Source organism: Passer montanus, unplaced genomic scaffold, assembly GCF_014805655.1.
Source record: "Passer montanus isolate IOZ18808 unplaced genomic scaffold, ASM1480565v1 scaffold16, whole genome shotgun sequence".
NCBI classification, from domain to species: Eukaryota; Metazoa; Chordata; class Aves; order Passeriformes; family Passeridae; genus Passer; species Passer montanus.
In genome coordinates, this window is record NW_024363160.1 from 10,075,203 (window position 1) to 10,100,370 (window position 25,168).

Consider the following 25,168-nt stretch of genomic DNA (forward strand, 5'->3'; position numbering starts at 1 on the left):
TACAACCTGTGTATCAACAGACAAGAATGCTGCTCAAATAAAAAGCATTCAAACAATGCTGAATTAACATGGTTATTTTGTTTGTAATTTACTGAAAAGTAATAAAAGGAATCAGAAATGAGAACAGTAAGGAATCAGAAACTCGTCTTAGTTCCCAGCCCAGATGTCCATCCTGGCTATGAAGTTTCACACTCCCCCAAAGCAAATGAGGTGCAAAGAAAAAGTACAAATTAAGACAGGTAGGCTTTTATCACATCACTTGGCTGAGGAAACACTTGGATTTGCTTCATTTTACTGAGTGAGAGGAATTATTCGAGGAACAGAGGGGTAGAGAGTCCCAAACTTCCCGAATCACTACGACAGAAAAAAATAATTTCTCAGCAATGATGCTCAGCACCGCTAACAGTGAAAGTCAGCAATTTAGCGGCAATTTATGCCAACAGCAACTTCCATCAGAAACTCCTTCCCAACGTGCCGGGCGCCTTCGGCTCGGGCTCGGGCTCGGGCTCCGGGTGCTGCCCTGAGGGCAGAGCAGCTCCCTCGGCCCCGCCGCTGCGGGCTCCTGGCGCACCTGCTGCTTAGAGGGAGATGAGGAAAAAACCACCCCAACCCACAGAGCTCGGGAGAGCCAGCGGGCGATGGCCGGCGTGGGCTGCCGTGGCTGAGCACGGCAGGGAGCGGCAGAACCCCTCACGCCCCTGCCGGGAGCCGCCGAGCCCGGGAGCGCGGCGGCCGCGGGGCAGCGGGACATGCCCAGTGCGCGCGGCGGGCTCCGCCTCCGCCTGACCCGGATACAGACGGCGCTGCCTCCCGGCCGCGAGCGTGGAGCCGGCCCGGCGCCGCCGCAGCAGCAGCAGCGGAGCGCCCCGGCCGTGCCATGGGATTGTGGTGACTGCCCGGCCCCGCCACCCGCCCGCCCCGCGGCCATGGCCCCCATGGGCATCCGCCTCTCGCCGCTCGGCATGGCAGTGTTCTGCCTGCTGGGGCTGGGCGTCCTCTACCATCTCTACTCCGGCTTCCTGGCCGGCCGCTTCGCCTTCTTCATGCTGAGCGAGCCGGCGGCCGGCGGGCCCGAGACGCCCCACGGCTCTGCGCCCGGCGGCGCCGTGGACCTGCGGGAGCTGCTGGCCGTGTCCGTGCTGGCCGCCGTCAGGGGCGGGGAGGAGGTGAAGCGGGTCCGCGAGGGGAACGTCCTCAACGCCAAGGCGAAGGGGAAGACGCGGGAGGGGGCCGAGGAGCAGCTGACCACCGGCGACCTCCTCTCCAACCGCAGGATGTTCTACCTGCTGAAGGGCGCCTTCCCCGCCGTGCAGGTGGGTGCCAGGCGCCCTCCATGGGGCGGGGGCTGCTGTGGGCCCGGCGCTGGGACTCCGCTGCTGGGACCCCGCTGTGGAGCCCCGGAGCTGTGGAGCCCTGGTGCTGGGGCCCCGCTGTGGAGCTCTGGCGCTGGGACCCCGCTGTGGAGCTCCGGCGCTGGGACCCCGCTATGGAGCCCCGCTGTGGAGCTCTGGCGCTGGGCTGCTCCGCACCGGCGGCTCTCCGGTCTGTAACCGCCAGCGGGAAGCGCTGCCCTCGTTTGTGCTCTTTCCTTCCCCTCCCGCTGAATTTGTGGCAGTGCCACCTCACGCTCCTCGCCGTGGGTGTTGGGTTGCAGGGGAAGGAGTTGCGGCGTGTTGCAAGCGAAGCCACGCGAGGTGAAACAGTATCAAACACCACTGGCATGGACGGGCGGGGGAAACGCCGGGTCTCGCCGTTGCGGATCGTGAGCTCTGTGGTTAGGGATACAGGCAGTTGTGCAGCGCAAATTCCGCCTACGGTTAAGATGCAGAGATTAGGAACGCCGTTGTTTGGTAGTTACCCTTCCTGCCAGTTGTCCTTCCTGCCGTCAGTTGTTGGGAGAGCCAGGGGCGGGAGCCGCGACTGGGAATTCGAAGCTTAGGAGCACAGCGCTGCAATAACCCAGTGTTCAGTGCTCGTGGCTGTGGGACAGCTGATAAGCATAGCTGTGTCAATACTGTGCATCACTGCCTACTGAGCAAAATGAGCTTACTTTGCTTTCAGAGGTGTACACCCCTTCCTGCTCTCCTTCACTTCTGGAAACTGGATCTATCTCTTAAGGTTGCACCCTAACCTTTGAACTTTATTTTAAGGATTTTTGGAGTTTGTTGACATTGTTTCTGCTTTTACTTCAATCAGTGGGAACTTGCATCTTTTGGTGTCAAATTCCTTAGCTTTTTATGGCCATTTGAAACAGATAGAAAGCCCTAAGTCTGAATCTCAGAGATGGTGGTTGCATGCTTCTGCTGGATGGGTTGAGAGAAGAAGTAGCTAAGTCCAGTTTTTTGGTTATTGAGTTACTATTCGATTTTTTGTAGCTGTTTTGAAAGTTCCATAGACAAATGTGTAGTTTTTTGTGTGTTGGCTTTTTTGGGTTTTTTTGTTTGTTTGATTTGGTGGAGTTTTAAAGTGTTGTAAAGAACTTATTGAATATGAAATCTAGAGGAAACAATAAATTATTCAGTGTTTGAATTAACTTGATATGTGACTGATCTTCCTCTACAGAATGATTATGCAGGTTCTGAAGATTCCTGGATTGTGTGTTGGTGACAAGGCACCTTCACAGGCCCAGTGTTAAAGGAAGAAAAAGTATTGACTCCTGTTCTCTTGCATTATTCAGTGCCCTTAGAGATCTTGGCTTTACAGCTTAGCTGGCTTGAAATCTCTATGCTTTCTTCCCTTTCACAGATGGAGGGACTAATCTAGATGTAAGAGTTGTCTGTGCTTCTTGAGAAGGCTGGGGATTCTGTCTGAATTTGAAGAACAGAGTGAACTGTGTATTGCTTTCTCTGTGGTCACATGTAAACTTGCTCTGGAGCCTGGGATTCCTAGCAGTAACAGTCTGACTTGTGTCTTTCTGGCAGGGGGTGTTGACTTTGAACACCTACTTTTAAAAAACTTTGGTACTCCCTTTTATTTTTCGCACAGGTGATGTGGCTGCTAGTCTTTAAGAATAGACGGTACTTTCAGAAGTGCAGATGTGTTCTCAAAGGCAGTATAAAACTGAAAATGTCTGCATAGGTCTGTGGAACTGGAAAACACCAGGTATATGTCTTTTCTTTTTCCCAACTCCTCCTTAGATTGACTGAGCTTGAGCACTGAGGATATCTGGGATGAGTGTACTTGACAAATTTTTCAGGTGATCTGGAGTTATTCAGTCTAACAGATCAGCTGTGGGACATTAAGAATCCTGAGAACATGATGGGGATAATAACAGCTTACCTCATGTGGTGATAAAAAATACTCACTAAGCTGTTTATATACTGATAAGACATTTTTTCTCTTGAAGTCCATGAAGAAGATGTATTCATAAACATTTGCCCAGACTAAAATAAAAGCTTTATTTTACTGCTATATACATACTTTGTGTGCTGCTCAGGTGTGAAGGCAAGGTATCATCTGAGTCTACTAATCCTTCAAGTATAACTTCAGAGCAACCGATCTAAAACTGCAGCTCTTTCATAGAACAGACCTGCTGAGTCTTGGCGTGAATATAAGGATTATAGAGGATTTTCTGAAGCAGTGCAAATTGCATAATGTAAGAAATATCTTACTTTATATTTGTTGTTTTATCCCCCTGTACAGAGTGACACTCCAGAATAAAAGATACTGCTGAAGTCGAGTAAACCTCCTCTACTCTCCTTGCTAGAGAATGATGCTAATAAAAGCTGTCAAACAAAAACTGCAGTAATTCCAAGAGTAAGCTTATGCAAGATGCTTATTTTCTCACATCCTGAAGTCCTTGAGCTTAACAGGAGTACCTCAGTATTTAAATTGTTGCCAAATGGTGCATCCAGGAAGAAGATGAACAAGCACAAAAGCTAGGTGCTAAAATATGCCTGTAAAGCAAAGGAAATGGAGTTGTTCAGTCTGGACAAGAGAAAGTTCCTGAGAGACATTACAGAGCCTTTCAGTACCTGAAGGGGGCTGTAGGAGACCTGGAGAGGAGTTTTGTGCAAGGGCATGTATTGACAGGACAAGGGGGAGTGGCTTTCAACTGGAAGAGGGCAGGTTTAGATTGGACATTGGGAAAAAATTCTTTACTGTGGAAGTAGTGAGGCACTGGACCAGGTTGCACAGAGAAGTTGTGGGTGACTGCTCCCTGGAAGTGTTCAAGATCAGGTGGGATAAAACCTTCAGCAACCTGGTTTAGTGGAAGGTGTCCCAACCCATGGCAGGGGGGTTGGAGTGAGATCTGGAAGGTACCTTCCAGCCCAAACCATTCTATTACTCTGTGATTCTCTAAGAATAACTGTGGCTTTCCAATATTTCAAAATAACCTAGGGAAATAGTCATTCAACTGAAATAAACTTAAGTCAGTCAGCATTGTATTCAAAGGGAAAGCATGCAAACAGTCTTTCTGGAGCAGATCTGAATCTTTCAAAGTGTGGTTATTAAGAGAAGATAGAAGAGTTAGGCTTCTCACATGCAGAAGCTGAAATAAATCTGGAAGAAGCCTTATAATACTAAGAGATGGGATTTATAAAAAAAGCCCTTTCAAAATCTGAGGGGAAAAAATCCCACAGAAAGTGTTTGCCTTTGTTCTCTTGAGTAAAGGTATTGTCTTCTACAGAGGAAGAGGAACTCCACTGCTGACATCAGCTGCTCTGTTTGATATAAATAGATGCATTTGCATCAGTTCAGAATTCTCAAGGCTCTGTTAGGTAAGACTAAAGAGGAGCAGCTCCAATTGTGTTTTATCACTGTGTAGATTTAGTTTAGATTTAGTGGTGGTGTTTTTATATCCCTCAGAAATAGACCTGGGAAAGATAAGAGACAAAGGGGCAAGTCACTTACTGCGACCTTGGGTATTGCCCAGTGTTGTCTGATTGCACTTAACATCCAGCAGTAAATATTTGTATGTGTGTTCAATTAAGCATCTTTATACAGTTGATTTTAAAATATACTTAATGCTAAAACATATGCATTGCTTTTTCTTGGTTAAGTTCTCAACTGCAATTACAGGCTTGAGGTGTTACTTTTCCTGCATATGTTGTCCTTGTTCATTTGTCATGCTAAGAAAGAGTTAAGTTCTGATCCAGCTGTAATCATACCCTCTGCTGCTTTCATTTTTTATTTATTTTGTTTGTCTTTTCTGGGTTACTTTTTTCCTGGTTGGTTCTCCATGCAGCCTTATTTATTCTTGTGGTGACACAGTGGTGGTGTGATAAGGACTAGGGTGGGAATTAGGTGAGGAGATTAAGGAGATGCTTGACCTGGCCTGCTGCTGGGGAGGCATTATTTCCAAATTCAGTGATAGACTAGCCAGAAACACTGGTATGTTCTGCTCAGGAGAGCTTCTGTGAAGAAATGATCTCATAATAACAGGGTTTCAGCATCATGCCTTAGGGTCTTACTCTTTTAATGAGGCCTGTCCAGGGATCAATGTCAGGATCTTGATAACTGATTGTATTCCAAGTAAAAATTTATAATAAAAGTTATTTAAAAGAAAGGTTTCTTTTAGGGTATTTTAGGAATACCCTGGTTCACTTCCCACTACAGTCCATCTCCAGCTGAAGGAGCAGCCCTGCTTGATCACAAAGGCAGAAATGATTGACAGAGACTGTTCCTTAAACTTGCAGTTTGACCAATTACCTCTTGTCCTCTAACTGAAAAACCAATTTTAAAGTGACCCACACAATTCTGCTATTTCACTGCTGTGCTATGCTAGAGTTATTTTCAGAGGATGCAGACTTCAGTCTTATCAGTCAGATTTTATACTGCCCTACATTTTCATTTTGTGCTGTTTTGGCTTCTTTTTGTTCTAAAGTTGCACCAGCTATATCTCTTGTTTTCTAGTGTAAATACTGAATAGAGTTTCATCTTGTTTGCTCCCTTTTTTTTTGTATTGTTACTGTGGTGGAAATCAAGTCGTCTTCTGTCCCAGTCTTTGTCTTTGAGCATCTTTTTATGAGTCTTGTCACTATTCTAAATCCAAATGTTCTTATGTCTCTTTCCCACTTAAGACTGATGATAAATACCACATTTCAAGCTTATGCATGATAATGCTGCAATCAGTGCTTGAAATGAAACTTTAAGAACATGTCACTTTTACTTTGATTTTCTTCTAAATTAATCTGACTTTTGAAGATTTATGACTCCAAGCATTCCTTTTTTTATCAGGCTATCTGAAGTACTGTCTGGGTTTCAACTTACTGTTTACAGGCTTCTGATCACAGTGCCAACTACCATACCTAAAAAACTGGAATTTCATCTGCGATGGCAAGCTCTGTAACTGATACTGATTCTGTGTGAAAGATAGGTGTGTTAAAGAAGTAGGTTTAAAAAAGGAACTACTACTTAAATTTTAGAGGTGTTGCACTTCAGTGAGTAGGTTCAGTAATTTGTCTTTCAGACCCAGTCAGCATGGGTTTAGGAGGGGTAGGTCATGTTTAACCAACCTGGTCACCTTTTATGATCAGGTAACCCGCCTAGTGGATGCAGGGAAGGCTGTAGATGTTCTTTATTTGGATTTCAGCAAGGCCTTTGACACTGTCTCCCACAGCATACTCCTAGATAAGCTGGCAGCCCGTGGCTTGGACAGGAGCACTCTGTGCTGGGTTAGGAACTGGCTGCATGGCCGGGCCCAGAGAGTGGTCGTGAATGGTGCTGCAGCCAGCTGGCGACCAGTCACCAGTGGTGTCTCTCAGGGGTCTGTGCTGGGGCCAGTCCTGTTTAATATTTTTATTCATGATATGGATGAGGGTTTAGAGTCTTTCATTAGTAAATTTGCAGATGGCACTAAGCTGGGAGCATGTGTCAAACTGTTAGAGGGACGGAGGGCTTTGCAGAGGGACACGTTGAGATGCTTGAGCGTGTCCAAAGGAGAGCAACGAGGCTGGTGAGGGGCTGGGAGCACAAGCCCTGTGAGGAACGACTGAGGGAGCTGGGATTGTTTAGCCTGGAGAAAAGGAGACTCAGAGGTGACCTTATCACTCTCTTCAACATCCTGAAGGATGACTGTGGTGAGCTGGGGGTTGGTCTCTTTCTCTGGGCAACAACAGACAGAACAAGAGGACACAGTCTCAAGCTGCACCAAGGGAGTTAAGGAGGAAGTTATTCACAGAAAGAGTGGTCAAATACTGGAATCATCTGCCCAGGGAGGTGGTGGAGTCACCATCCCTGAATGTGTTTTAAAAAAGACTGGATGTGGCACTTGGTGCCATGACCTAGTTGAGGTGTTAGAACATGGGTTGGACTCGATGATCTTAAAGGTCCCTTCCAAACTAGAAATTCTGTGATTCTGTCTTTTCATGTTGTGAGAATAGCCTCCTCAGGTCTTAAGGCTTTTAATAAAGTTCATGTTCTTTTGACCTGGATGATCTTTGCAGAACCCACTGCCAGTGGGTTTCGAAGTAAGAAGTGTGAATGTTAATCTGAAATCTCTGTAATAGGTGTTGTCTGGAGATGATACATCTTCTAACATGGGTTCCAAATGGTGCCAGATGACTTATGCCCACTCTCTCTGCATAAAAATGAAGTTAGACTGTAACTTTATGCTAATGAGTTCTGTGATTATCTTTTCAGATGCAATTACAAATAGTTTATTTGGCTTGTTTGTACACTTCGGGTGTTTAATCTATCATCTGAGCATCTGGAGAGCTGAATTTCTTAGTGTAGCCACTCACAAACAGTAGACATTTTTTGTGTATTATCTGTTTTACAGCTCTTGTGACAAGTAAGTCATCTCTTTCTCTTTGCTGACTTGGGTCTGTATAGAACTATTATGGAGAATTTTGCCATCTATTGAAACCACTTGTGTGAGCTAATGAACAAGTGGCTTTATTTTCCTGGTCTAAAATTCTAGTTGTTTCTGCAGGTTACCGGTGGAAACAGTGAATCCTGTGATCCGTGCTGATTTCCTCAATTCCACTTTTGTTGTTTTCACCAACCTCTATTCATTGTAAGTCCGCAGAAGCAGAGTTGTCATTGGATATGTCTTTGTCATTTATTAAATCCTGTTTGTTTCAGTCTGCTTCCTGCTGGCTTAATGGCCAAAGTCACCTAATGAGTGTTGATAAGCACTAATTGAGCTTCTTGACATTTAGACTTGTCCAGATTCTTCTTTGCATATTCTGTCATCTTGTTTCTGCATTAAGTAACTTCTTGTTGCTAAAATAAACAAAGATGTAGTTGATGATAGAGGAAAACCTCTGTCTGCTTTGATTTAGGTGCCTTGAAAAAGGCATGTGTCCTTTTTCAGTGTTGTGGTATAATTATGGAATACTTGTTATTTTCTGATCAAATCAATGGCAACATAAGACCAGTGGGTTTTATGCCTCTGATTATTTTATACATTTATATGATTTTATACCTTACACATTTACATACAAATATGCTTTATAGTTTTGAATTTAATTAAAAGTTAGGACTTTAAACTTATAGTTTCTAAACTTAATTACCTTTTAATAAGTTTTGTTTTTATTTTTTTTTCAGAAGACCATATGATTCTGCAAGGTCTTCTTTCCTTTCGTAACAAAATCTGCCTTACTAAAACAATGTAAATTTAACCTTGGCAAGAGGGACATTTTTGAAAGGCATGAAGATCATCTGTAAAAGCTTATTTTTCCTTTCTAATGAGTTGTGGTAATCTAAATAGGAAAAGGACCTTTTCAAAAGCAAGCAGCTGGGTTTAAAAATGTCAATGTGTTGAATAAAACCCAAGTTTTTTTGGTTTTTTTTTACAATGCTGGTAAGGCTACTATTCAAATTTTTTAAAGCTTAAAGGCATTTTGAATTTACAAAAATAAGTGGTACTTTGATTCCACAGTTTGCATTCTTTTCAGAGTTAAGTAACGTAAGCTTTGAAGAAGCAGCTTTCATTTGTAGTGAAAACTGCTATTCACCACCCCCAAATCTGAAAGTTGGAAGGGAGGGATCATGAATAGTCCTGGATGCAGGTGAGCTAAGTCTTAGTGTGATCTTGGTGTGAAAGCACGCCCCTCCCTCTGTAACAGATTCTGGAGCCTTGTTTTGTAACCAGGGTATATTAGATATTTTCCTCAGATACTGGAAATAATGGTGCTTTGAGTGATTTTTGCTCTCCTGGAGAGTGCTCTCCTGTTGAGCATATTGATATGTCCTGACTTGTCTAGTGGGTGTTTACATTCAGAGCTTTTGGCGTCTGATTCCTTCACAGGATATGTGTATGTACAGATGCTGTGAGAAGCTGAGACAGCTTTCACCTCTGATACATTTGAGGAGGAAAACAGAGAAGCAGAGCCAAAGGAGGTGAAACAGTCAGTCAGTGTAGCACAGTGAGTATAGGGCTGCTCTTTGGTGCAGTGCAGTGCAGCAGCAGTGGTTGAAGGGGGAAATCCCAAAGACTGCTGGTTGAACCACTCTCCTTGGAGTTGGGACATCTCTGAAGTACAGTCACATAAGAGCAAATCAATTACAGTCCCATGCAGCTATCTCATAGGTCAGTATGCCTTTCAAGGTGTGTAGTTGTGGGTATTGTGGAGTCATAAAATGACTGGTGTTGGAAGGGATAGTTGTATCCTGTAGTAGACAGGAATGCCTTCCACTAGACCAAGCTGCTCAAAGCCCCATCCAGTCTGGTCTTGAACACCTTGAGGGATGAGGCATCCACAGCTTCTCTAGGCAACATTCTCCAGTGGCTCACCACCCTCACGGTAAAGAATTTCTTCCTAAAATCTAAGCCAAATCTCTCCTCTTTTAGTTTGAAACTGTTTCCCCTTGTTCTATCCCTATCTGCCCACGTAAAGAGTTATTCTCCCCTTTTTTATAAGCACTATTTAAGCACCCTGGAATGTTGCCTTAAGGTGTCCCAGGAGCCTTCTCTCTCTTCCAGGCTGAATAAATCCAGCTCTCAACGTGTCTTCATAGGAGAGGTGTTCATCCCTCTCATCATCTTTGTGGCCCTTCTCTGGACCCACTCTAAGAGGTCCACACCATTATTATGCTGAGGACTCCATACCTGGTTGCAGCACTCCAGGTGAGGTCTCACCAGGGCAGAGGAGAGGGGGAGAATCACTTCCCTCCATCTGCTGGCCATGCTGCTTTTTTGATGCACCCCAGGAGGTAGTTGGCTGTCTGGGCTGCAAGCACACATCCATGATAAACTCCAAGTGTGTCTCTGTTATGTTGCTCTCAGTGAGTTCCCCCAGTCTGTACTCATGCCTGGGAATACCCCAAACCAGGTGCAGTATCTTGCACTGGGACTTGCTGAACTTCATGAGGTTCTCAAGAGCCAACTTCTCATGTTTGTCCAGGTCACTCAGGACAGTATCCCTTCCTTCTGTTGAGTCAAGTGCACTGCTTGGCTTCTTATCATCTGCAAACTTGCTGAGGGTCCATTTGATCTTACTGTTGTCATTGATGAAGATGTAAAAGAGCACCAGTCCCAAAACAGAACCTTGAGGGAGACCGTCACTGATCTCCACCTGGACATACAAGTTGTTGACTCAAACTTCCTGGCTGTGTCCATCCATCCAATTCCTTATCCACTGAATAATCTTTAAATCCATGTCTCTCCAACTTGGAAGATGTGATGTGGGACCCAATCAAATAATGGAGATGTGATGTAGGACCCAATCAAAGGCGTTACAGAAGTCTAGGTAGGTGACACCAGCTGGTCTTGACACCCTTGTCAACTGTTGCACTCACTCCATCTAGAACGCCACCAGGTTGGACAGACATGTGAACTCTTAGTGGTTGCTCTAGACATTAGTACAGAAGGTATATGTAATTATAAGGTATCTTCCACCATCCACAGAGGACATCTTTCAGTCACTCAAAAAGATGGTGTTGAAATCACTGTTGGTTTATTGTTTGGAAATGTTTGCATTTACTTTTGTCTCTCCACTTCTTTCCTCCATCTCATGTCGGGTGGATATAGGTTGCAAAGTTGAGTCTTGGGCATGCGTGATCATGATCTTGGGCATGATAATCACTGATGAAGTGGCTGTGTAGGTCATGCACCAACAAAACAAAAACAATCACCTATTAATGTTTTACTAATGTTCCCCTGTGCACACTCCAGGCTTGCAGGCCTCCAGGCTTTTCATTTCCTTGGTCCCATTCAAATCAATAGACTTATCCATTGAGTCATAGAATCAGAATGATGTGGGTTGGAAGAGACCTTCAAAGGCCGCCTAATCCAACCTTGCAATGAGCTGAGACATCTTCAACTCAGATTGCTCAGAGCCCCGTCCAACCTGACCTGGAACACTTGAGGGATAGGGCATCTACTACCTCCCTGGGCAACCTGTTCCAATCTGTTTTTTAAAGGTAATACCAGGAATACTCTTATGTTCATATTCTGACTGGTAAATGTTAACTTTTCTTGTTACCTGAACTCTGTGTGGGGATGTTGTTTTGTTGTTTTGGTTTCTTTGTTTGGGTTTTTTTTTTTTCAGCTTGAGTAGCTTATTTGGTATTTTTATAATAGAGGTGTGATAGTATTTGTGTTGTGCTTTTTATTTTCTAATGAAACAGCACTAAGATTTGGATTTCAGAGGATGTGTGTTTGTGTATATTTTTTCACCTTTGATGAGTGAATTCAAAGACAAAACTACAGTTGTGTTCCACTCTTTCAGACCAAGAAAAAGCCTGAAGTTGTGCGCCACGCCAGGGATAGCTAGGTAGTATTCAAGCAGGCTTTTTCACTTACGGGTGATAAGCTGCCACAAAGACTGCATGAAGTGCTGTTAGGTACTAAATCAGCACAGGACAAAGAGCCATTGTGAGGGTCCCTCAAGTCTTTGGGCAGCCAGGACTGTTGGGTGTTCAGAGCACTGCATTTATCCAGACAAGTTTTTGGTACATTGGTCTTGCTTCCTGTGTTCCTGAGCAGATCTGTGTTCCAGTCACCAGCGTGCTGGACAGGAGTGCTCTCTGTGCAGAGGTTTCCGAAGGCTGGAAACTCCTGGCTGTTTTGGAAGGCTCACCATGGACTGATCCTGGTGTTGGACTTCTGCTGCTGGCTCCCATGAGCAGCATCCCTCATTGTTTTGGAATTTCTGCACCTTATGGGCTGGTTTTGGGGAAACTCTGTACTGGTGAGATGCAGCCACACTGCCTTGTTTAGGAAATAATGGTTTGTGGGTTTTTTTTCTTTTTAACTTTTCAGCAGTATTTCATGCACTGATTTACATATATTTTATTAAACCTTTGTGTTTGATGCAGTTCTTTGTGAGGAGGGCTTTTGCTTCAAGCATAATTGGGAATATTGCCAAAATGTAGTTAACCTTCATGTCAGTGCTCAGCTTCCAGAGCTTCCCCTGATGGGCTTTTACACCTTACAGCTGTAGGGCAATTAACCCAAGAGCATCTTGCTTAAGTAAGGTCTAGTGCCTGAAATATCTGGCCTTGTGATTGTCTTTCTACCATAGCTACTCCTAATTTCTGAGTGAGGATTTGGGATTGCAGTGAACTTATATCCATATTGCTTGAGAAAAGTTTTAAGTGTAAGGTCATGGCCTCTGGAGGCTGCCAGCAAATGAGAATGACAAATAGGAACATGGAATTTAACACAGAGGTGTGTTTTCCAGGTATATTTTCCTTCATTAATGAAAAAAAACCCCGAAAAACCAGGAGGAATAAAAGAAGTTTTAAAGGTTGGTGAGCAAATATTCAGCAAAAGCTACAGAGTAAATGGTCATATAAATGGAAGAATAAGTGACCCACTTTGGGGGTTTGTTTTTGTGGGTTTTTTTACTTTCTCCAGATGTCTTTGCAACCTTATCACTCTTTCCCCAGTTTTTTTTCTAGTGGAATAATCATGTCTGTTGAGAGAGACTCCTCATGAGCATTATAAATGCTGCAGTGTCACAGCACTGCTACAGAATCTGAGCTAGTAGGTGGTGTTTCTCTGAAAACAGTACCTTTCAGATAGTTTCAGACTTTACATTCTAGTGTACTGTAACAACAGGTTTAACAAGATATTCTTGCTTTTGAGCATTGGTTCCAACCCTTTAACTTTGTGGAGGCCCCTTTCTTCTGTTGAGGAAATGTTTTTTTATGATAGTATGTCATGTGCTGTAGTGGAACTAAGACTGCCCTGGGCTATGTTGAGACTGCCAAGTCTGTGGAACTACTCATCTTGACTTTGCAGGACTGTTTTCCCTGGGGGAAAATGCAATCATCAGGTTTATTGTATAGTGACAGGTGTTTAATTTGTAAATGTCACGGCAACTTCAAGAGCTCCGTGTTTGGCATATAGTGCTTCAAATACTGGTTTTACGTGAGAAGACAGCTATGATGTATGGCTGGAGTTGCTGAGTTCTGCTTCCTTTTTTTGTTGGAGCTCTCTTGGAGAAAATGGCCCCTAACCCTTGGCTAATACCCTGTTACAGTTGAGGTGTGTGTGATGCATTTTCTTGTCATGATGGGAGTTATGTAAAAATCCTGCTCATGAAGTCTGTTACAGTCAAATGTAGTCTGATAGCTCCTTCATTTTCCTTGTCTTTCCATGTCACTTACCTACAACTTTTGGGACAACTGTGTCTCTGGTCATCCAGAAATATTGTGCTACTGCAGTCACAAGGACGTTGTGTTGGGTTTTGCAGTATGTTACTCCATTCAACAGATTGGTGCTGTGTGCTCCACTAACAGGTCAAACTCTGCTTGATGAAATGCCCTCTGGTGTGGAGTAAAGTTCATTAAGCTGGGTAGCAGGTTAGGCTTAAATGTGACTTTTGACTGCTGTTAATAAATGTTCTTCCTGGGCCATCTTAGGACCTTACCCCAACCTACCCTAAAAATGGATATGGGATGTTACTTACTTGTTGGTGAAATAAATTCATCTGACAGTCGTGTAGTGGTTAAATTCAACTGAGCTGCTTAAATTTCTACTTTTAACTCAATGCTTGCAGCAGGAATATGTACATACTATGATTTCTTCTTGTCCAAGTCATGCAGAGTCTGCACAATATCTGGTGATACTATATCTTTACATTTCCACGTGCTTCTATGGGTCTGTATAAATTGAATTTTAGACCCCCTACTGTCTGTGTATTGTATGATTCTCCAGAGTCAAATGTTCTGCTTGTAGTACTTGAAGCAACTGCATTTAAATATTGATTTTAAAAAAACGTGATTCATACTTGGGGAATGTTCAGTAGAGAGACCTGCAGCCAAAGCAACAGTGTCCAGCTGTGCTGTGGTTCACAGTAAAATTCTGGATTATGGTTTTGCATTGCTTATCACATGACCATAATAATGAAAAAATTCCTGCATTTGAGGTGAATGAAGGAAGATAAAATATAAATGTAATAAACCTGTAATTTTCCCAAGTGTCACAGTTACTGTATCTGATATGTTAATGCAACTGCTTTTGTTGTCTCACCACAGATAAATTCTGAGGAGCGTGTTGATACAGCTGATCAGGAGACGGTCTCCTGGGATCACAGTATTCCTGAAGACATAAAGCAAAAGATACAGCCTAAAGAGGTGCCAGCAGAAAGTGTCACTGTCTGGATCGATCCCTTAGATGCTACGCAAGAATACACAGGTAGCTGATTCCTGTTGACAAATCATGTGTGTAATTCTGATGTTTGCCTTTTACACTGGAGACAAGATAGTAAGTATTTAAAAGGACATCTCTTGTTAAAGTGTCTTATGTCAAAGCTAGCGTGATTTAAATGAACAGATTGCATCATGAAATCTCTGTAGTTCTCAATTTACAACATTTGCTTTTATATATTCCAACTCTGAAATTACTTTGGTATCCTTACAACTAACTAATTGCTATAATAAATGGTAACTGTCAATTACAGATTATACTGGAATTACACGTTTCTTTATTTTAGTCATTACTGTGGCAACTCTGAGTATCTTAGATTTTTGGTTTTGTTTATCTAAAGGTAATACTAAGTAAGTATCCTATTTAACTTGATATAAGTAATTTTTTGTTGTCATTTTTCAAAAAAGCATGCATAATTCATCTTCCCCCTTTTCAAATGTTTTAGAATGTCACATAAGCAGTTCAAGGCAATCCAACTAAAATTCTTGCTGAAAAGTACTAAGGAGCAGCTAGAAAAGTGGGATTTTTTTTTTGTGACTAGGTAATTGATACAATTATCCTTTTCAGTGGATATTCTTTGGTTTTTGAATTGTCATTTTTGAGCCAATTAAGGATAGGAGGTGAGGCAGAGAAGGGAGAATGGAAGGCACAGATTGCTATGAAAATACATGTTGCATAAGACACAGCTGTTAGATCTGGTAGGAGCATTAGATCTAGTAGGAGTATAGGTTACATCTACTGAACAGGAAAAATTGCTGGAAACCTGAAAAGTCTTCAGAGTCTTTTGAAAACTGAAAGGTTATTTGAAGATACATCAAAGTTACATAACTGCAAGAGGCAGAATATAAACTAGTCTTCAGAGAATAATCTGTCTATTTTCCTTTTGTGTTCTTGGCATCTGATTTTAAACTTGCTCACTTTCTTGTTTTGTCCACAGAGGATCTTCGACAGTATGTCACGACCATGGTTTGTGTGGCTGTAAATGGTAAACCAGTAATAGGTGTGATACACAAGCCCTTCTCATCATACACAGGTATCTTCACGCCTTCACGTATTTCCATGACAGTCAGTCATAGTATTAACTGAAATTTGATGTTTGAGAGAACTTCTCTAGGTATAAATGAGAAAATAGTACCAGTAGCAAAAGGGCACTACAGCAGACCACACAATTAGAGCTGTAGATGCGTTCCGTGCTACAAAAGCACAAAGGAAAATGCTGCCCTTGTTTAAAATAAAAATGATGCATTTAAAACAAATTAACTGAAAATATTTTAAAGTGCTAAGATCCCTTCAGTTAGAGTGCTTATAACAAACAAAAAAATAGTTAAGCATATAAATACTGACAGGTTTGATGTGTGCTTTCAGTTTTTAGCAAAAAGAGTGCTTTGCTCATTTAGCAGAATAGCTTGGGTCTGTGATAATATACCCAGGAGCTGCTGCTTATTTGGTGTGAAGAAAAAAGATTGAATAAAAATCTTAATGACAGCTGTTTGTGTGCAACAGGCAAGACTGTCTAGCATAGCCTTACTGATTATCTGACATGTTTTTAATGCCACAGCTGTGAAGTAATTAATTCTTTAGTATTAATGATGTAACAGTGAGCATTGCGGCAAGTTTGGCAATTTGCATGCGCTTCTGAAAGCTTCAAAATAGTTTAAGTATTCATGTCTTACTGTGTACTTAAAACAGGAATTGCTGTTTACTTTTTCCCTTAGGCGATACTGACCTCTAGAGTTCTGAAGTTTTGCAGTAGCTCTGGCACAAAAACTAAGTCTGAATAAATGCATTTTTTATTTGTTGTTCTTTTTTCACTCGCCAAACACTCAACATTTTGTGCTAAATACTTTGCTATCATTTAAATATGAATTTAATTATCAGTCACTTAAGTATGTACTATATTGCAATATGCTTCAAGAATCTTAGAGGTTTAGGAACATATTTTTTGGGTATCAGTACCTATCTGAAGAAATGGGTTTTTAGCATTGTAATGTTGAGAATTTGTCTCTGATAATAGTAAAGTGTGTGATGTTCAGACAGGGAATCAGAGGAGATGCAATGAATTCTGTCATTCTGTGTGACAAGTATTCATTTTCCAAGCTGGAAATACTGATATGCTTTGAGTCAGATTATTCCTAATACTACCACACAAACACAAAGCAATAAAGGGCAGTCAGCATTGTTATTACACAGAGCTCAGTCTGTTGCCAAACAATCTGGTTCTCTACTGAGATGAAATTGCTGGGTATTTTACTAAGTAAATGTCAGATTAATGGTTAAGGGATACCACCTACCAAGCTTGGCTTTGAACTTCATGATGAAATAAGTGGGAGGTTGTGAATTCTAAATTCTGTTCTCTGAAACACAACATCAAATATTTTTCTTTGTAGCACTATCCTCCTGAGCTTATTTCCTTCTTGAGCATTACTATCCTTCTGAACAAAACGGCTCCATAGCATATCTGCTTTAAAGGGTAGTGGGGCTTTTTGTTCTTACATAAAAACATTGTCTGAGGAAATACTGGATGTATTTTTGACTAGGAGCCGTCCTTTTAACTTTGGTGGCTTTCCAATTGCAAATTCTATATATTAACTACGTGGGATTTTTCCTTCTTATTCTATTTTTTGGAAGTATTACACAAGACCAGTCAGGCTTAGGATAATGCCATATGCACCACTGTGTGTGGCTTCTTTGTGTGCACCCCATCCTCTGTCAGCTGTAACTTTCTCTTTTACAGTAGTGAGAGATATTCAGTCAGAGGTATCAATTACATATTGTTAAATAAGTACCCTTTTATCCTTACACTTAGCAGAGATTGTTTTTTGTAAATCTTAGTAGAATTTTTGTTTCTCTTGTAGCTTGGGCAATGGTGGATGGTGGGTCAAATGTAAAAGCTCGTTCCTCCTACAACGAGAAGACTCCGAGGATTATTGTGTCCCGCTCCCATGCAGGAAAAGTTGAGCAGGTTGCACGACAGACATTTGGAAATAAAACTGTGATAATCCCCGCTGGTGGAGCAGGTTTGGTTCTTTAAGCATCCTATCCATGTTTTGCTTCTGAGTGTTTTAATGGTGGAGCTGTTACTAGACAAGAGGATGTTCTGTGGTGTCTTCTCTTTTTCCTCTTGCTAAATGATCTTCACATCACTGAAAGCAAGCACTTGACAATAGGGACAGAGCTTTTTCTGTATTTAGGAGCCTACATGCAAACTTGGTTCAGACTTCAGGCTGTTCACAAGTCAGTGTGTTACTGAGTCTAAGCCTGGGCCGGCAATGTTGTTGTGCTCCCTTCATTGAAACACTGATGTGTGTTCATGGAAGGCACTGATGCCTCAGTGGGAGAAAAAGGGTTGTGTGACCACAGGCACAATCATGGAAGAAAATCTCTTGGTTGTTAGTTAGCTGTTGGTATGGTTGATTTTAAAAATAGTTAAGAAAAGGACCATTAAAGTTTATGTCAAAAGAGAAAATTAGTATCACTAAAGTCCATTTTTATCTGCCTAATACTCAATTTAAAGAAATTTTAGAATATTTTTTACTTACGCAATGTCCTTGTGCGTCTTACTGACAGAATATAAATTGGAGGCACTAGGTTTTTTTGCTTATTTTTGCAGAAATGTATCTTTGTGTCTTTAATGCCAAAAGCCAGAATTCCCTTACAGATTGTTTAGTCAAGAAGGTCTTGTATTGCTTCTTGATAATGACTCTAAATGACAAAGAAAGGGAAATTGTAACTGATTATAGCAGATGACTCTCTTTAAGAAGATGAAGAAATGAACAGATAAATGAAACAAGAATATTGGTAGAAGAGTTGAAAAATTGAAAAAACTCCATAAAAGAATACTGTTTTGAGCAATTACTTTGTACTGTGTAATGAATAATAACGGGAGATGCCCTGGGCTGATGTACTTTATTAAAAAGTAGTGTATACATCTTCCTTCTATTGTAGTAAAAAGCCAGGGAGAAAAAGATAGACTTGAGCATGATACAGAGATTGAGAAATGAATGAGTAAACGTAAGACCAGAACTATATTTGAGTGTCTGGTCTTGTTTTTTTAATGTGTTTTGACAGGAAAGTTTGGTTTAATTTTTTTTTTTTACCTCTGCCCATTTCTTCTAGGTTATAAAGTGTTGGCCCTCCTTGACGTGCCTGAAAAGAATCAAGAAGAAGCTGATGTGTATATCCATGTCACCTACATTAAGAAGTGGGACATATGTGCTGGAAATGCAGTGTTGAAAGCGTTGGGTGGCCATATGACCACCCTGACTGGTGAAGAAATTAGTTACACTGGCTCAGATGGCAATGAAGGAGGACTTATAGCCAGTATCAACATGAACCATAAAGCACTAATTGAAAAACTTCCAGATCTGGAAAAAACGTCACACAAATAAGAATGACTGGTGGAAAAGTACAAGTTGTGCTTTTGTAGCCTCCAGATGCTCTGTCTGAAGAAGCAGGTGTGAAAACCTGCTGGAAAAGATGCACAGCAAAGCAAAGCAGTTTGGTGTGGGTTTGGGGACTATATCTTGCATTGGGTTTTGTCAGTGGTGGTATTTAAAAATAATAAAATAATAATAATAATAATAATTGGAAGTAGGAAGAGGATGATGGTCTCGCACATCAGTTTCCATGTTTGTTTTTTTTCAGGCTGTTTTCATGCAGTTCTTATACTCAAGGTGCATTTACCGTACATATTGGTGAACTAAAGAAAAATCCTTTTTTTTTTTGTAAAATAACCTAAGCATTTCTCACAGGAATTTCTTGAAACCTTTTACATCTTATTGTAGTTTTAGTGATTCCATAATAAATTAGGTAGGAAAAAAAGCTTGATTTTTACAGGCATCTGATAACTGTAAACGGTTTATCAGGAATCATGACCTCGTATTTTGTATCCCCTGAATGGAAAGCACAAGAAGGTTGATTCAAATCTATATGCAGCAGCAGTTTGACAGTGTGGCACTCTCTGCTTTTTAAGATAAAAAAGGAAATGTTTTTTGACTTCTTTCCTGAAGATGTAAGCCAGTTTTAGTTCAGGTGGGTTGTGAATATCAGTGTTTTATTAATCAGTGTAATTATTTCCTTATACCTTTTTAAAAGAAGGCAGCGTTTCCTTGTATAGTTTTTAGCAGTTACTTCTTGTCCTTGTTTTTTGCAAGTAGTGTTGAAGATGCATGCTAGATTTTTCTCTAATGTAGGGCTTGTTAATCATGTGATCTTTGTGCCTATAGAAGCAGCCTCTTCCTTCAGTACCTGTTATTTTGTTTGGATTTTTTTCCATTGGACAGAGTCATAGGGAATGAGTTTAACAGAAATAGTAAGTTGACTGGTTATTTCCATCCAACACAAGGTATAAACCAGCACTTTTTCTACAACTCCAGGAAGAGCTTTGTCTTTTTAGCTTGCAGCAGACTCTTTCCTGCAGAAAGCAATTCAGCAATTCCAAACAGCTTGTGCTTATTTGGTTTGTGGTAATTTACAGAGGAGAGACCATTTGAACTTGAATCTGCTTAAGCAAGTTTGAAGAACATATGGCACGTGAAGTACAACAGGGTCTGCAAAACTTTACTGAAAAATGTTCTTTGCAATCCGGTACATACAGAACAGAACGTGGATCCCTCGATATGAAATGACAATTTGTTGTACCTCTAAAAGTTGTGGACTTCTATCTCCAAACATGTAACCATCTGCATTGTTGTTCTCAGCATCCCCCTGAAAGGTTTCAGAAAGTTAAAATGTATGTGTTATTTGAATTATCAGAAAAGAAGCTGCCCATCTCTCCTCAAGAATGCTAAAATTCTTAGTTAATATAGATGGTTTCTGTTCAAAGTTTGTTCAGTAAAGGCTTGGGCTGCTTGATCCAAATCCTTAATTCTTTAACTTATTTCATGTTGTTAATAAGATCTGCTATTTTGATTAAAAAAGGTTTTTCTCCTTAGGTCAGTAGAGGAGAATGTTTAGATACTGCTTTCAACTTCTATCTGAAGTTCACATTTCCAGAAGACTTCCCAGATGTTGCCTAACTACAGATACAGACTTTTATTTCTTAAACTTACTGGCAAAGGAGACTGAAGCTTAGTCTTATGAGCTTTTTGGTACAGGTGGTTTTTGGAGAACTTCTTTTCCAACACAGACACTATTGCTGCTCTTTGAAATTAACTTTTACACATGTAGATAATACACAAAGCAATTTTACTTCCAGTTCTTAAATTTAAGAAACTGCTATATGCTATGACAAATAAGTGATCATGCCCTTTTAAAAAAGGATCTGATCTATTTCAAAAAGTTTTTGATCTTCCACACTTCGGTGAAGAATAAAAGAAACGTTTTATCAAGGTTTTAAGATTTTACAAGAAGATTGCTTTTTAAGGCTGATTTAAATGTCTTAAAGCCAAATTTAATAAAAACAGCTGTTTGTATGTTTATTTGTTAAAGAACATGAGTTAAAATTTAAATATGAGAAATAGCCATACTTAGCCTAGTATAAAAACCTGCTTGTGTCACAGAGATCAAATGCACAATATTTAAGTAGGCAATTAAGATGAAATCTGTGGCAAGTTGGGGTTTTAGAATCAGCTTGAAATCCTATGTAAACATACTTCCTAAAAATGGGGACTGCTTTTATTCTGGGAATGTTTCTATCACTTATTTGCATAAGCTGTGATCAGACTTCCTGTATGGGAGATGAAAAATGTTATGTAATGTACAAGGACTTACTTGTTGAAGGCATAGACCAGTGAACAAAAGTATTTGCTTATATTATTTTTCCTTAGGAAAACAAAGTACCTTAGGATAGGCGCTCCTTTCCTTCCTCCCACATGCTGGCTAAAATGCCAAGCCTTCCATTAGGAAGACTTGTGCTTGTTTAGACACGTTAATATCCTAAATTGCCTTGTTGTAATGGATCACAATGTTCAGTACCTTTCACAGGGGACCATTATTGGCCTAATCTCACTCCTGGTGAAATTGAGGAAGAGGTGAGAATGTGGTGCCCAGTTAACTACTTGTAGTAGAGCCTGAGCTCATTTCCCACAGTTGAGGGCTAAGGTAGTGCTTGTGGTCTCCCAGTGTAATTTAAAGAGCAGCTGCTTTGGTGTGAGAATAGGTGAGCAGCTGGTGGATATCAGTTTCAGATGTCATTTTGCAATAAATGTAACTGTTACACAGACCAGCAAGTGTTCACAAGTGCTTGCTTAGTGCACACATCCCAGTGCACTTTGTTTGTACGGTGTTAACACTCAGCTTGTCATTTCTTTGACTGTGTTTACACTCCATTCTGAAACGTTCTGCTTAAATTCTGGCTTGAATATTTGTTGGTCTCATCAGTGTGGATGTGACTTAACCTTATGCCCAGAGGGTAGGAAATCATACCATACCCAAATCTCACTGCTGGGCTAAAACAGTGTTCTTTACATCTTAGCCTTTTCCACTTGAAGCTGTCGCATAGCAATTTTAGGGATGTTACTTAAAACAATTGCATGTTGTAGGTTGGTCCTACAAAAGCATATATTTTTAAAAAATCTTAATTAAAAAAATCATGGTAGTATTCTAGCTCCAAATAAAAGAAGATAATGTACTATTTTAGCATTGGTTTTCCAGTGGTGGATATTTTGAGTGGCTATTATGATTAAGGTGGTTGCAAGTGAAATTACTCTAAAGCTGTAAGAATTCTCTTTCATTCTTCTAAAAAGAGTGTATGGTAGCATAGATATTTTACCAAGAGTCCTAGCTTTCATTCCTTGAATGAATGTTTTTTAAATAAATGGAGACAGAAATAAATGGGTTGAATATTATATTTAACTGGTTTTGAGATTAACCTGTTTGCCAGACTTTTACAGATGGATTTAAGAGCTGTTTATTCTGATCTACAGAGCATGTAAGAATAATGAAAATACTTAGCAGATATGGCGTACTTGGAGAGTGAGTTAACCATACAGGTGAAGCTGCAAAGTGATAATATCTAGTGATATCTAGACAATATCTAGTGATATTGTTACATATATTTACTTCATGGTTATTACAGAGGACAGATCTTCTAGTTGGCTTCAGATGTGAGAAAAGCTTTCTTTTTTTTTTTTTTCTTTTCTTTTTTTTTTTAATGGTAAATGGCTGGAGAGCAGAGGTGGGGAGGGGAGTCAGTATTGGGGTTCACCTCTGCTTTTTTGTTTATAAATAAGTGTATTCCAAAGTCTTTGTAGCATCCTGTTATCTGTTTGGGTTGTACAACAGTAGTGCAGTATTGTATACTTCTGATTTAATGTCTAAAACAAGGAGTCTGCATCTCTCAACAATTGTGCAGTGAGAAGTGAGCAAGTGTCATTCTGGGCTTCTGCTGTGTTATGCAGCAGAGAATGGCTGCTTTGTTGTCTCCTGGATGTCACTCCAGTAGCAGTTTCTCGCACAGAAAACTGCTTTTCCAGGCTACTGTCTCCCCAGTTATGCCCAACCTCTTTGTAGATCTGTTTTCTGAAATAAACAAGCAGTGGAAAGAAGGAGATGGCTGTGCAACAGAGGACAATTATTTTTAAATTGCAATAATTGTTTAATATCTCTTGTCTTTCAGGGGTTAGATAATGGTAGAGATAAGATTCAGTAGACCACAAATAAATGCCTGTGGGATTTTAAGCCCAAGCAGGAGGAGGGCAGGAAGGACTGCCTCTAACTAAGGCAAACCTCAATGGATGGTTTTCAGTCAGGCCACTCATGCTGAGCCCTTTATCCGTGCTTTAGTGGTTTAAGCCCTTTCACACAAATTACAGATTTGACTTTGCCAAAATATCACCGATAGTCTTGTCTTCTAATCTGTCCTCAGTGACAAAACTGGACTATATCTGTCCTTCACTGTAATGTAACTCACTGAGAGAAGAATGTGGTAACTCTGAGGACCCAGTTGCTTGGCTGCTGAACCACAACTTCTTTATGGCAGCTCTTGCAGTGATGTTCTAGTACTTGCTGTGTCTTCCCACACCGTGAGTAGGTCATGCACCCACACTATTGAGAAGCTGTTGAAGCCTTACATATTTTGCTTTTCAGGTGGCACAGCAGCTCTTGCAGCTCTTCTGTGAGAAGTGCTCATCCAGTTTCCTCTCTCTGGAGCCAGTAATTAGTGACCACTTTTCCCTCTTTGCTCTTCCTCTCTGTTTCCTTCTGATCCTTGATCCTTTCTTAGTCGATGTGGACTAGAAAAATGAGAGATCAGAGATGAAGGCAGTCCCAGAGAGAGAGGACTCCAGCAGTCAACTATCCAATTTATCCTGAAGCTGGTAATGTTTGGGTCTAAGGTAGTGACTGATTCGACCAGAAGTGCAATAGTTGCCAACGAAATAATGGGAACTTGGAGAGGTTTATGCAGTTAGGGGTATTGAACATACAGAAAAGATGCAGATGGACTAAGGAGAAGTTAAACCACCCAAAAGGAGGAGAAAATGGTTCTTCATTAAAATGTTCCAAGCATTTGACATTTGTGCCTCCCCTGGGTGCAGGGCTTCATTGCTTATGAAAGAGACTGCATTGGCCCTCTGTGAAAGGCCTGATTTTGTTGAACTCGATAGCAGTATTCCCCCAGAACTCAATGTGAGCTGCACCAAGCCAGATAAAATAGGAACAGTAAATTAAGCTAAATTCTGAAAAGCTCAACTTCTGTCAATAGAGCAAATAACCTGGGTTGTGTTAAAGTTGCCTCTTAACAGCTTCAGTCTACATTTTGAAATGTCTGAGGTCTTACAGGGTTTTTTTGTGTTCTACAGCTGATAGACCTCACTTTCAGGTAACATTGTTTTGTACACCAATTGTTCCTTATTTGCAATACATATTTCATTTTTTCTCTCCAAAGGATCAGCAACACTCCAGCATTTTTACTCTTGTCCCACCAAATTGTATAGCATTTTCCAATTGTGTGCCAAATTGAAATAATTCTATAAATAAATTCTCTGAAAATACTGGTCTGTGAGGGTGTTTTTCTATGTTTTGTCTTTCTAGGGGATATTTATTGTTTCTTTGTGGTCCAGATTTTTTTCCAGTAATGCACGTTATGTTGCTTCAGTTGTGCTGTATCCATCATGTGTGTGAGACTTCCTGCCTGAGGAGTTACTGGTAAGTCCAGCCAAGTTTATGATAAATATAATTCAAGATCTCCACTGGTTTTGTTTTCATACCTGTGTTGCTGTGAAAGCTGGTCAGCTTTGAAAGTGTGTGCTTAGAAATCCCCCAAACAGTATTTCTTTTTGCATCTAAAGTTTTCTTTCCATCATCTTTTCCACATCTCTTCCTAATTACATTATGCCATTCTGCTGAAATCTGTTTCCAGGGGAATTGTAGTAGCAGGGTAGTAACTGTACCATTATTAGCCCTTATTCTATTAATGTCCCACTCTTCATAAGTGAAACCATGGAGCAAGTTGAAAGATCCTTTAATGTCCCACATCAATATGGCATTTTGGGCAGTTCTTGTATGCAACTTCAAATATGTTTCTTCTCACCCTTACCAATATGTGCAAGACTGGATGTACAATGAAATTGTCTATCATCCTGGACTTAGGCAACATCCTTAGGACTTAAGTAACGTATGCCACGGAGTTGTTCACAGATGTTTGGAAAACCCTAGATCATGTGTGATCTAACAAGATATGGA

General features: G+C 40.9%; 1 protein-coding gene across 1 annotated transcript; it reads left to right on the forward strand.

The window, feature by feature from the left end:
* Window positions 1–580: 580 nt before the first annotated feature.
* Window positions 581–24,477, forward strand: BPNT2 (3'(2'), 5'-bisphosphate nucleotidase 2). The gene is made up of 5 exons (XM_039702880.1): window positions 581–1,313; window positions 14,374–14,533; window positions 15,483–15,578; window positions 17,401–17,562; window positions 18,662–24,477. The coding sequence occupies exons 1-5, from the start codon at window positions 750–752 to the stop codon at window positions 18,931–18,933; spliced, it is 1,254 nt and encodes a 417-aa protein (XP_039558814.1). The 5' UTR covers window positions 581–749; the 3' UTR covers window positions 18,934–24,477.
* The last annotated feature ends 691 nt before the right edge of the window (window positions 24,478–25,168 follow it).

Excerpts from the sequence above, each read along its gene's own strand:
- BPNT2 (XM_039702880.1), top strand. The coding sequence starts at position 750 with ATGCCCAGTGCGCGCGGCGGGCTCCGCCTCCGCCTGACCCGGATACAG. Across the intron at positions 14,534-15,482 it reads TGCTACGCAAGAATACACAG|AGGATCTTCGACAGTATGTC; the intron begins GTAGCTGATTCC and ends TTTTGTCCACAG. Across the intron at positions 17,563-18,661 it reads AATCCCCGCTGGTGGAGCAG|GTTATAAAGTGTTGGCCCTC; the intron begins GTTTGGTTCTTT and ends CATTTCTTCTAG.